The 12,461-nt window shown below is 53.3% G+C and overlaps 2 protein-coding genes across 3 annotated transcripts; one reads left to right on the forward strand and one right to left on the reverse strand.

Moving 5' to 3' along the window:
• Nucleotides 1–458: 458 nt before the first annotated feature.
• Nucleotides 459–6,098, reverse strand: LOC128570835 (C-X-C motif chemokine 16-like). The gene is made up of 5 exons (XM_053570365.1): nucleotides 5,432–6,098; nucleotides 4,937–5,075; nucleotides 4,590–4,672; nucleotides 1,574–1,981; nucleotides 459–833 (listed from the first exon to the last, which is right to left on the reverse strand). The coding sequence occupies exons 1-5, from the start codon at nucleotides 5,493–5,495 to the stop codon at nucleotides 787–789; spliced, it is 741 nt and encodes a 246-aa protein (XP_053426340.1). The 5' UTR covers nucleotides 5,496–6,098; the 3' UTR covers nucleotides 459–786.
• Nucleotides 6,099–6,297: 199 nt separating this feature from the next.
• On the forward strand, nucleotides 6,298–12,007 carry ZMYND15 (zinc finger MYND-type containing 15). Of its 2 annotated transcripts, XM_053570359.1 has the most exons (13): nucleotides 6,298–7,225; nucleotides 7,545–7,779; nucleotides 7,876–8,031; nucleotides 8,764–8,924; nucleotides 9,369–9,521; nucleotides 9,828–9,908; nucleotides 10,059–10,175; nucleotides 10,268–10,356; nucleotides 10,448–10,546; nucleotides 10,680–10,833; nucleotides 10,923–10,981; nucleotides 11,240–11,400; nucleotides 11,718–12,007. In XM_053570359.1, exons 1-13 carry the CDS (start codon nucleotides 6,658–6,660, stop codon nucleotides 11,887–11,889), a joined length of 2,205 nt encoding a protein of 734 aa, XP_053426334.1. In that variant the 5' UTR covers nucleotides 6,298–6,657; the 3' UTR covers nucleotides 11,890–12,007. The 2 variants fall into 2 exon arrangements, with proteins under 2 accessions (XP_053426334.1, XP_053426335.1); XM_053570360.1 differs by lacking the exons at nucleotides 10,680–10,833; nucleotides 10,923–10,981.
• The last annotated feature ends 454 nt before the right edge of the window (nucleotides 12,008–12,461 follow it).

The raw sequence follows: 12,461 nt of genomic DNA on the forward strand, positions 1-12,461 counted from the left end.
TAATGTACACAGCTATGATTTAATTAAAAAAAAAAAAAGAGTCCCCCCAGGAAGCAAACCCTCCAGGGGAGCCAGAGGAGGCTGAGCAGGAGGCAGGAGGTGGTGAGGACGGCTGCAGAGAGGACAGGGCGGAGGATGAAGCAGGACCAGAAAGGAGGAAGAGACAGAGAAGTGGTAAGATCCCAGAGCTGGCCCTGCCTTAAACCCTGTCCAGCCATATTCCCCTCCCCTTCAACTCAGAAAGCCCGCCCCAGCCGCTCAGGACCCACCTTGGATTTATACATTCTCAAAAAAAAAAGTTCTGATGGGGGGCCTACATTTCTGCATGGCAGCACATTCTAGTACTAGATAGAAGCTGTTCCCTGTAGATGAAAGCGAAATGAAAGTCCAGGCCTTCATTGTGGGATTCAGGGAGGAACAGGAGAGGAATGAAGTTAGGGAGGAACAACTGGTGTAGTGTGAAGAGACACTTAGGACAAGGGGGAACCATTAGCAAAACTGAAACCAGCAATCATGATAAGAGGGAAATAGCCTGAGGTTTGTGTCTCCAGAAAGAAGAGCCAATAATTTAAAAAATGATTTTTAGTAGTTAAGAAATGCATAGAATCTATTCAAGCTGTCATCCAGTCCAGAGGCAGATTCTGTATATGGCTTTTTTTAAATGAGGGCTGTAAGAGAATGCAATTGAGTGTCTTCTGTGTACCAGAGATTGCCTGCTCTCATTAATAACAAAGAATTTTTGTAGAAATGAATCACAGTCAACCCTCATAAGCTTTTCTTCTTGGATCAGGTGTTGGAGTCTGGTGTCACAGGGCTATAATGAAGATGCAAATCTGGAAAGGATAAAGAAATTGAGAGATGAGCTCTGAGATCAAGGAGGTTTCAGGGGTGATAGCTTGAACTGGGCAATCAGACTGCAAGACATTAACTCTATGGTCTGGTGACAGTAGATGTTCAGTAAAGATCTGTGAATTGAATAAATGTCCCTCACCTTTCTCCACAGCTTCATTACCCAATATCTTGGTCTAGGCATTATCTGCCTTTTTTTTTTTTTTTTTGTAGAGACAGAGTCTCACTTTATGGCCCTCTGTAGAGTGCTGTGGCCTCACACAGCTCACAGCAACCTCCAACTCCTGGGCTTAAGCGATTCTCTTGCCTCAGCCTCCCGAGCAGCTGGGACTACAGGCGCCCGCCACAACGCCCGGCTATTTTTTGATTGCAGTTTGGCCGGGGCAGGGTTTGAACCCGCCACCCTCGGTATATGGGGCCGGCGCCTTACTGACTGAGCCACAGGCGCCGCCCTGCCTTTTTTTTTTTTTTTTTTTATTCCATTTCCCTAAATTTTATGGCATAGCCATCTTCTTGCTCCTGGTACTCGCCCCTGGGCCCAGAATGGCTTCCCTCCCTCTCCACTCTACAGTTTCTGGCTGACTCTGCCTTCACAGTCTATGATCCATGGTGCAGGCAGGCTTAATCCTTGTGTGCCTGGGCTGGCTTTCCAGTCACCTAGAAGCTACTGGGAGCAGGACATCTCCCAGGAAACCTAAGAGTCCCATTCAGAGGGTCAGTGTACCTGGAGAGGACTGCAGTGACTTCTCCCTCCTCCTCTTGCACACCACATACACAAGGATTCCAGTGAGGAGGAAAATCACGACCAGGAGGGGCAGAATTGGCACTATGGTTGATATGTCAGCTTTTGGACCAGCACTTTCTTCTAGCTGTTTCTGGTTCTCCCCAGTCTTGTGCCCAGCTCCAAGTCTGTGGCCCACAGTGGGCGGGGGGGATATTACATTGGGATGAGGGAGCTCCTTGTCCAAGGACAGTGATCCTGGTGAAAGGGTGGGGTGCTGGGTAGATTGCAGAGTGGATGGCACAAGTATCTGGGCAGGGGTGCCCATGTTTGAGGGCTCAGGAAGCTGGGTGCTGGGGGGAGGCAAATGCTTCTGGTGACTCAGAGGCCCTGTGTGACCATGTCCACATTCTGGAGAAGAAAGAAATAAGAAATCAGGGCTAGCAGAGGAGAATAAGAAGAAGAAAATAAGGGTAAGAAAAAAGTATATCATGGGCGGCGCCTGTGGCTCAGTGAGTAGGGCGCCGGCCCCATATGCCAAGGGTGGCGGGTTCAAACCCAGCCCCAGCCAAACTGCAACAAAAAGTAGCCGGGTGCTGTGGCGGGCACCTATAGTCCCAGCTACTCGGGAAGCTGAGGCAAGAGAATCGCTTAAGCCCAGGAGCTGGAGGTTGCTGTGAGCTGTGTGATGCCACGGCACTCTACCAAGGGCCATAAAGTAAGACTCTGTCTCTACAAAAAAAAAAAAAAGAAAGAAAGAAAAAGTATATCTTTAACTCACCCTTCACAAGGGTCATGGCTGACACCTGATAACAAAAAACAGATTAACAAGAGAAAAGCATAACAAATTTAATCAAAGTTTTACATGACAGAATCCTTCAGAAATGAAAACCCAAAGACCCAGGGAAAACTATTTTTATGCTTAGGTTCAGTGAAGAAAGGACAGTTGTGTAGAAGTGTGATTGGATAAAAAGGGGAACAGCAAGGCCTGTCTATTCGGATTCTTCTTGGCCCTCAGGAGAGGGCAGGACCCCTATGGAATGAGGGTCTTATGGCCTATTTCCAGGTGAGGTGCAGTATTCCTTTATGACTAGTTCACACAGAAAGATAGCAGGGGCTCTGAGTCACCTTCTGCTGTTTTCTTTTTTTTTTTTTTTTGTAGAGACAGAGTCTCACTTTATGGCCCTCGGTAGAGTGCCGTGGCATCACGCAGCTCACAGCAACCTCCAGCTCTTGGGCTTAAGTGATTCTCTTGCCTCAGCCTCCCAAGTAGCCGGGACTACAGGCGCCCGCCACAACGCCTGGCTATTTTTTGGTTGCAGTTTGGCCGGGGCCGGGTTTGAACCTGCCACCCTTGGTATATGGGGCCGGCGCCTTACCGACTGAGCCATAGGCGCGGCCCCTGCTGCTTTCTTAATTGCCCTGGTGCCACGTTCTGAGCTCCAAAAGAGGGAAGAGCAGTGGGTCAAGGAGAACCTCAAAGGGAAAGGTGAAGGCCAGGAGAGGAAGGAAGCAACAGAGGGGGAAAGTAGGGGACAAAGAAGTGATTAAACCACAAGATGCAAGCACTGAGACAAGAGAGTGGTCTGAACCGAGAAGTCAGGAGAGGAGCCCAGCATTGGAACCCTGGCTGTGCTACACATGAGCTGTGTGACCTTGCCCCATGTTTCTCACCACTCTGCTCCTATCTTTCTGCTGTAAAATGAGGATAATTTTAGTACCAAGAGTCAAGGGAGCCGGGGGGATTGAATGAAATGATGTAGGTCTAGGCAGCATGAAGGGCAGTATGGGCACCACTGACGCTACCCAAGACAACTGTAACCAGGGTGTGGAAGAACAACTGTAAAGGTTGTATATTTATTTTAGGAGAAAAATACAACCAGCATACCAAACTCGTGACTTCACAGATATTATTGCTTCGGATAAGTTGCTATTTAAGTTTTTGTCTTTTTTTTTTTTTCAATACAGAGTCTCACTATGTTGCCCTCCGTAGAGTGCTGTAGCATCACAGCTCACAGCAACCTCCAACTTTTGGGCTTAAGTGATTCTCTTGCCTCAGCCTCCCAGTAGCTGTGACTCCAGGCGTCCACCACAATGCCCGGCTATTTTTGGTTGTAGTTGTTATTGTTGTTTGGCAGACCCGGACTGGATTCGAACCCGCCACCTCCAGTGTATGTGGCTGACACCCTAGCAGCTGCGCTATAGGCCCCAGCCGCTATTTAAGTTTTTTGAGACTTGTTTGTGTACACTTAAGCTTTATTCATGTCAATGTATGTAAATTTTACCTCAAAAGAAGAAGTAAGAGATTGAACTCTCCTAGACACATGTATGCACGCTGAAACATTTTGGAATGAAGTACAATGATGCCTGCAACTACTTTAAAATGCATCAAAAAGTAAGGTGATTGATGACAGAAGGATAAATAGAGGCTCCACAATGAACGTGGATTAAAGTAAATATAGTAAAATGCTGTAAAATCAACATTGCAATATATAAAATATCTCCATTATATCAAAGAACTATGTAAGTATATATCAAATTGTGTAGAATCTAGGTAGTGGGTATGTGGATATTCATTGCATAATTCTTTCAACTTTTGGTTATATTTTCATAATTAAATACTGGAAAACAAAAATAGTGCCTTGATTTCAAGAAAAAACATTAAGTAAATAATGGCCTCACTGCTAGGCTCAACCCACACTTCGCACTCCCAATACATAACTCCACCTGGGCCCAGGCAGCCCAGCCTCTGTCCCCAACCCCAGGTGGCTGGCCGCCTTCTTGTCCCAGCTGCCTAGGAGACATTGGCAGCACCTGACTCCACACTTAACTCTGCAGCAAAAATCATGAAAGTGGTCATGAATGATCTTTGATCAACAGGATCGAAAATTGAAAGGACTTTGGTCAGGATCATTCTAGGAAGTGTGAAGTCGTGGGGGGAAGGACCAAGGCAAAGAAAATTGTGCAGTGGAGGTCACTGAGCAGAGACAGAGCCTGAAGAGGAGAGTGGAGCTCTCACCTTGGAGATCAAAGCAGCGCATCAATTCTTGAACCCACTGGGCTTTGCTGCCCCCACACACACTCCGGACACGTAGCTGGAACCTGCAGAGAAAAGACCAGGTCTGAGGTGTGGCTCCTCCTCCTCTTCTCCAGCAATTTCCTCATTCCAAAGATACATAGGCACTACCAAGAAATGTCACTTCTGCTAGAACTGGGAAATCCCCAGCTAGGTGGGACAAAGAAATTAAGGGGCAAACAGAACCCCAAGGTGGGTAGGTCCACTCGATAGGAGTTCTTTGGGTTTGACCAGGGAGGGTCCTGGAGGCATCTGACGGGATCTGCTCTTGCAGGTACAGGTGAGATTACCTGACATAATTTGGACATTGCCGGTAGCCTTTCAGATGTATTCGGAGGTGACCCATGAATTGAACCGAAGGGGGAGAGTCAGAAGAAATTATTTTATCACAGTGACAACTTCCAGCGATGCTGTTCTCATTGCCATCACCTGAACAGGATAGGGGTGGTCAGCATAGCTTCTCAGGCCAAGGGCCTCTCCCCTGCTGTCATTTAACCTCCAATCCCCTGCCCCCTTGCAGCCTCTCCCCTAGGCCCCAGGGTCTGACCGCCAGGCTCAACCCACACGACACACTCACAATACATCCATAATCCCACCTGGGCTCAGGCGTCCCAGCCTCTGTCCCCAACACCAGGCGGCTTGCCTTCTCCTTGTCCCGGCTGCCTAGGGGACCCTGGCAGCGCCTGGCTCCACACTTAACTCCGCGGCTCTACTGTCCTCTCCCACATCCATTCCCGTGGCCTGGGACTCCGGGATCTGAGTCTCCAGCTCCCTGGACTCCTTACCTGGCTGAGTCAGCTGAGCCAGCAGGAGTAGAAGCAAGGAACAGGGTAACCAGCCGGGCCACATCTCGGGGCTGGGCAGAGTTTGGGGGTTGGAGCTGCCTTGACCAGTCTGACGCCCACACAGGCTCCAGAGTGTGACGTCCCGCTGATTTCTCAAAGTGGCTTCCTTTCCCCCCGCCCGCCTGAGATTCGGAAGGAGACGAGTCCGGGCTGGGCAGGGGGCGCGAGGCGGCGGCGCCCTTCCTTCCCGCGCTCCCGCCGTCGGGAACGGACCGTGCGGTCAGTACTGCCGAGCCCTCGCGGTGCCAGCCTCCAGCAGCGGCGGGGAAACCCCCGGAGGCGGAGCTCCTTCGCCCTGCGCCCCCGCGACTGGACCGGAGCCTCAGGCGAGGGGGCAGCCAGGAATGTTTGAAGAAACCGAAAGAAAACTCAGGATGCGGGGCGAGGCGGGGCGAGGCAGGTGGGCCCACGGCGGGACAAGCTGATTCGGTTGGTTCGGTTGCCAGCTCCCTCCGCCTGCCCCAGGTCAGCAAGCGGACCTGGGAAATGGATGAAACACCAGCCCCGCCTCTTTCCAGATGCTTTCACTTCCCGGGCTCCAGTCACATGGCCTGAGAGTCACCACGTCTGACCGCAGCCCGGCTCGCTCTGTCCAGAGCAGCCACCAGCTGACGCCCCGAGGCCAGGGGGCGTGGCCAGCCGAGGAGCTGGCAGTGGGCTCGGGCAGCCCTCACGTCATGATCGAACCCCTTTACCCTCCCCCGAGGTATTTACCTTCGAAAAGTGGTGGCGGCTGCAGGTACCGGAGGACTGGGGCGGCGGGGCTCTTTGCCAAGCCCATCGAAGCTCGGGGAATGCCGTCGCTCCTCTTCCCATACCCCCACAAGAGGATCCAAAACTCTTTCCTCACCTAATCCTTCCCAATAGGATTAGCCACCCTCATCTCTATTCTTTCATTTAAACCCTACTTTTGAGGGTCTCGTCCCTGGATACTCATCTGCAACTCTAATTGCCCACTTTCAAGTCCAACTACCCATTTCATCCTCAGTCCTGAAAATTTCTATTCTCAGCTCCTGACACTCATCCATAGAGCCCACCCTAAGGGACCCTCAAACACTCTCTCCCCCAATTTGTGACCCAGCCTCAAACTCTCACCACTACCCTGTCCCTCACCATCTATCTCTCCCTCTGTTCAGTCTGGGCCCACGCCTTGTGCCCTTGAAGACATGGAGTTTGTGTCTGGATACCGAGATGAGTTCCTTGATTTTGCTGCCCTCCTCTTTGGCTGGTTCCGAAAGTTTGTGGCAGAGCGTGGGGCTGTAGGGGCCAGCCTTGAGGGCCACTGGCGACCGCTGGAGGCTCAGATCAGGAGGCTGCCCCAGGACCCTGCCCTCTGGGTGCTCCATGTCTTGCCCAACCGTAGTGTGGGCATCAGCCTGGGGCAAGGGGCAGAGCCAGGCCCTGGAGCAGGCCTAGGGGCTGCCCGGCTCCTGGGGGATGAGCCTCCACTCCACCTGCGAGACCTGAGCCCCTATGTCAGCTTTGTCAGCCTAGAGGATGGGGAGGAAGGAGAGGAGGAGATGGAAGAGGAAGAGAATGGAGTGGAGGAGGGTGCAGGCGCAGAGAAGGTGGAACCAGAGGAGGGTGGTGAGCCAGCCCCTATCAGTAAAGAGTCCCCCCAGGAAGCAAACCCTCCAGGGGAGCCAGAGGAGGCTGAGCAAGAGGCAGGAGGTGGTGAGGACGGCTGCAAAGAGGACAGGGTGGAGGATGAAGCAGGACCAGAGAAGAGAAGTGGTAAGACCCTGGGGCTGGCCCTGCCTTAAACTCTGCCCAGCCATATTCCCCTCCCCGTCAACTCAGAAAGCCCTCCCCAGCCACTCAGAACCCACCCTGGATTTATACATTCTCAAGAAAAAAAGTTCTGACGGGGGGCCTATATTTCTGCATGGCAGCACATTCTGGTCCTAGGTAGAAGCTGTTCCCTATAGATGGATCATGACCTCTCTACCCATCTTTACTCACTGAAGTTACTTGCCTGGCCCCTGTGTTACATCTGAGTTTGGAATCCCTCTCCTGCTACGCCCCTCACCCCATCTTTTCCCTCTTTCCCCAGAGGCTGCACCTTTGCACCTTTCCTGCCTCTTACTGGTGACAGATGAGCATGGCACCATCTTGGGCATTGACCTGCTAATGGATGGAGCTCAAGGGACTGTCTCCCAGGGATCGGGGACGGACAACTTGGCTTCTCGGGCCTATGCTCTCCTCTGCCACAGCATGGCCTGTCCCATGGGCTCTGGGGACCCCCGAAAACCCCGACAGCTTACGGTGGGAGATGCCCAGCTGCATCGGTACAGAAATCTGGTGTCTGAGGGTGGGGGGTCTGGAGGCCTGGACTCCTGGACTCCTGAACCCTGCAGCCTGATGCCATCTCTACCCTTATTCAGACAGCTGGAGAGCCTGGTCCCAAGACTGGGTGTGAAGTTAGCCAAGACCCCAATGCGGACGTGGGGCCCCCGGCCAGGCTTCACCTTTGCTTCCCTTCGGGCTCGAACCTGCCATGTTTGTCACAGGCATAGCTTTGAAGTGAAGCTGACACCCTGGTGAGCAGCCTGCAAAGTTGGAGGGAGAGGAAGACCCCAACAGATTAATAGAAAAAAAGCAGGCTGGTGGGGCCTAGCAGACAAAATGAGGGGCAAGGAAGGCGCTAAGAAGACAGGGAGGAAACAACAAACAGGCTATTACAGGCTGAGTGCAGTGGCTGACACCTATAATCCCAGCTCTTTGAGAAACTGAGGCAGGATGATTGCTTGAGCCCAGGAATTTGTGATCATACCAGTGAGGTATGATCACCCCACTACTGCACTCTCAGAGTGAGACTCGGTCTCAAAAAAGAAAAAGAAAAAACAAACAGGCTGGGTGGCGCCTGTGGCTCAGTGAGTAGGGCACCGGCCCCATATGCCGAGGGTGGCGGGTTCAAACCCAGCCCAGGCCAAACTGCAACAAAAAAATAGCCAGGTGTTTTGGCAGGCGCCTGTAGTCCCAGTTGCACGGGAGGCTGAGGCAAGAGAATCGCCTAAGCCCAAGAGTTAGAGGTTGCTGTGAGCCGTGTGATGTCATGGCACTCTACCCGAGGGCAGTACAGTGAGACTCTGTCTCTACAGGAAAAAAAAAACCAGGCTGTTACAAGCAGTTAGAGGGTATAAGACAAACAGGCCAAATGGCATATGGGCAGCTTATGGTGCAGATGGACAGCAGACAGGACCTTTAGAGGTTAACACTTCGTGGTTAACACTTCGTGCCCACACGAAGTGTGTTAATCCCCATGTCCCCAGCCCCCAGTGCAGTGCTGTCTTGTACTGTGGAGAAGCTTGTCTCCGGGCTGACTGGCGACGGTGCCCAGATGATGTGAGCCACCGATTTTGGTGCCCAAGGCTTGCAACCTTCATGGAGCGGGCAGGGGAACTAGCATCCTTGCCTTTTACCTACACTGCAGGTACCATAAGGAGGTCAGAGTGGTTGCTGACCTGGGTGCCTGGGGCTGTAGTCTAGACCCTGTAATAAAGTCTGGAGGCTAGGTGGTGGAGACAGGGTCTCTGAAGCAGAGGACTGTGTGCCTGGGGCCCTGAGAGAGATTGGGAGCTTGGGAGATAGGGATTCAAATGCTTGCTCCCCAACTCTACCACTAACTGGCAGTGTAACCTTAAACAAATTACTTTACTTCTTGGGGTACAGTTTCCTCATCTGTAAAAGAGGGATTCTAACAAATGTAAGTACTCATGAAATTGTTACAAGGATTATGTGGGCTTGGTGTGTGGTCCATTGTGCACCCTCTGGAGATGTTATTTCCACCCCTGACTGGAACTAGACTCAAATCCAGGGTCCTTGGGGAGGGGTCCTAAACTCTAGGCCCTCATCTCCTCTCCTCCTCCTTCTTCAGAGGTGACCAGTGAAACCTTCAACAAGGAAGCCTTCCTGGCCTCTCGAGGCCTCACTCGTGGCTACTGGACCCAGCTCAGCATGCTGATTCCAGGCCCTAGCACCCCTAGGGACCCCCGGGGCAACATGCCATCCTTTGGCCATCTTCTCAGTGGTGTGTTGGGTCCCTCTTCAGGCCTGGGCCCCTCAGCCTAGAGGACTAGGGAGGAAAAGTTGTCTGGGTCCCAGATTAGCCTTCCACATACAAACTGAATGCCTACCCGTTCCACCAGGGCCATTTCAGGCCTTTCCCCAGCCCTCAAAAGGTCACCCCTGCTGACCCCGCCCTAGGCAAACCCCCTTTCTCTAGCTGCAGCTCAAGGGCCTCTCAAGGAATACAGGTCCTTTGGAAGGAAGAGGGAAATGTGTCCCATGGGATCGCCCTGACCCAGGGCCCCTCTGCTTCCTTTCAATCTCTCAGAAGATCCCTATCAGCTTCTCCAGGGAGAAGGGCCTGCCCTCATGCCTCCTGTGCCCCTAGACCCACCTAGAAGCCTCTTTGGTGAGCCAGAGGGGCCCTGTGGGAAACTAGGGGGAGGGACAGAGACTGGAGAGCCAGAAGCCTGAGTAGCTGAGAAAAAGAGGCTATTGGACTAGAGGCGCTCAGGGTCCAGGTCCAGTGCCAGGTCCTCCAGTAACCCACACCCCCCAGGCTCATGGCAGGACTACTACACATGGCGTGGCCTCAGCTTGGACTCCCCCATGGCTGTGCTTCTCACCTATCCACTGACTGTGTACTACGTCATCACCCATCTGGTGCCCCAGTCCTGTAAGGAGAGCTGAGCCGGGTGGGGAAGGGTGCAGGGGCAAAACGAGGAGTTAGGGAAGACAACCTCTTTAAAGAACTGGCTTCTCACCCAGTCCCTGAGCTCAACATCCAGAACAAACAATCGCTGAAAATACACGTAATAGAGGCTGAGAAGGAGTTTGACCTTGTCATGGTGTTTTGGGTAAGTTTCTCCTGGCCCGAGGGTTGGGAATTTTGGTGTGGGGATGGACACAATGTGAGACCCAAATCTGTCCTTCCCCCTTGTCCTTCAGGAGCTCTTGGTCCTTCTCCCCCACGTGGCCCTGGAACTGCAGTTTGTGGGTGATGGTCTGCCTCCTGAGAGTGATCAGCAGCATTTTACCCTGCAGAGGGTGAGGGCTGAGGGGGGCCCAGCTCTCCAGCCCTGGTCCCTCTAGTGGCCTCCTGACACTTCCCCCTCCCCTGTCTTGCCTGGTGCATCCTCCAGCACTCTTACTTTCAGTGGCTTCCCCATCCCACCCTCAGGATGGCCCCGAGGTGTCTGTCCGTTCAGGTTCTGGCACATCAGCTCGTCTCAACTCTGGTACTAAGGAGAAGGGGGGCCGCAGGGACCTGCAGATTAAGGTGTCTGCAAGGCCCTACCACCTACTCCAGGGGCCCAAGCCTGACCTGGTTATTGGTAAGAGCCTAGGGCTCAAGGGTAGGCATCGGGAAGTTAGGAGAGAAACAGACCGTGGGAGCCAGCTTCTCCCTCCTCTCTGTCCCTAGGATTTAACTCCGGCTTTGGTCTCAAGGACATTTGGCTGAGCTCTCTGCCCCGTTTACAGGTGGGAGGTTACTTCTCTCACGTCCAGCCCAGCCCCTCTCCCAGCTTTCTCTGAAAGTCTCTGCGGTATCCTCTGCCCCAGACCCAGGGAGCAGGGAGAATGCACCGCCCTTTTGCCCCGCCCCGTGTCTGCCCGGTGTCTCTCCTCCATCCCGGTCTGTCCTGGGGCCTTGGTTCCAGCCCTGAGTGCCCTCCTGGTTCTCGAGATGGACCTGGTGCAGGGAACCAAGCGTCTCTGAGGCCCTGTCCTCCCCCGCAGTCCCTCCGGGTGCCGGCCTTCTTCACCGAGAGCGGAGAGTATGGTTGTGTGATGGACGACCAGACCATGGCGGTGGCAACTGGAGGGGGCGCCAGCCCTCCGCAGCCCAACCCTTTCCGCTCTCCCTTTCGCCTTAGAGCGGCCGACAACTGCATGCCCTGGTGAGGGCCCGCGACCCTCCCCGTTTCCTTCCCGACCCTTAGCTCCACGGAATCTGAAAAGGCCCGCCTCTGCCCTAGTCTCTGCTGCCCTGGACCCTCCCCCGCTCAGCCCACACCTGCCTTCTCCGCCCCGCTTCTCACCACCCAAGCACAACCCTCTTTAGATCCAGCTCACAAAATCTCCCCAGCTCCCGGTCCCACCCCAGAAAAAAATGTGGATAACTTTTAGCTGGCCAACCCTGCGTCTAGCCCCACCCGACGAGGAACCAGGGCGGGGTCCTCAAGCCCCGCCCCCCTGACCGCCACGCCTCCCCCAGGTACTGCAACGCCTTTATCTTCCACTTGGTCTACAAGCCTCCGCAGGGCAGCGGGGGCCGTCTGGCGCCGGGCCCAGCGCCCCCGGCCCCAACTCCTGCCGCTCCTCCCGCTCCCACCCGAAGGCGCCGGGGGGAAAAGAAACCCGGGCGGGGCACCCGGCGGCGGAGATAAGCGCTGGGAATGTGGCAGTCGGTCCCCTTCCACAAACTCCTCGGAAAGGAAAATATGCAAACACACTACGCCTGAGGGGGAGGATTGGTAGACGGAACCCGAAAGGTAAATAAAATTACTTGTTGAAAACACTGAGTCATTGACCCTTTGATTACTTTCTTCTACTTGGGTCATCAAACTGGGAAAAGAGAGAGGATTCAGACATGAAGTATCCCTCATTCCCTTTCGCTCCCTCTTAGGGCTGTCCCTTCTGTGTCTCAGAGCCAGGGATCCAACTTGGTAATCCCAAACCTCTCCTAATATATAGGTCACTAAATCATTTTCCAACCCAAATAACCCTCAGGGACCTGGCTAACTTCTCTAAGGAAAGACTAAAGTGGATTGGCTTCTCACTAGGGAAGCAAGCTCCTAGGGGCTTTCAGACCCTTCGGTTTGGATTTTGTGAAAGGCCCCACCCACCCAGCTACCTCCACCTTCTCACATCATCTCATGTCCAATAAACAATCAATTCCTGCTGAGTTGCTCTCCTAAAAATCACTCAAGTCCATCAAGATATGTCCAGTCCTATGGCA

The sequence above is a fragment of the Nycticebus coucang genome, chromosome 18, assembly GCF_027406575.1.
Source record: "Nycticebus coucang isolate mNycCou1 chromosome 18, mNycCou1.pri, whole genome shotgun sequence".
NCBI classification, from domain to species: Eukaryota; Metazoa; Chordata; class Mammalia; order Primates; family Lorisidae; genus Nycticebus; species Nycticebus coucang.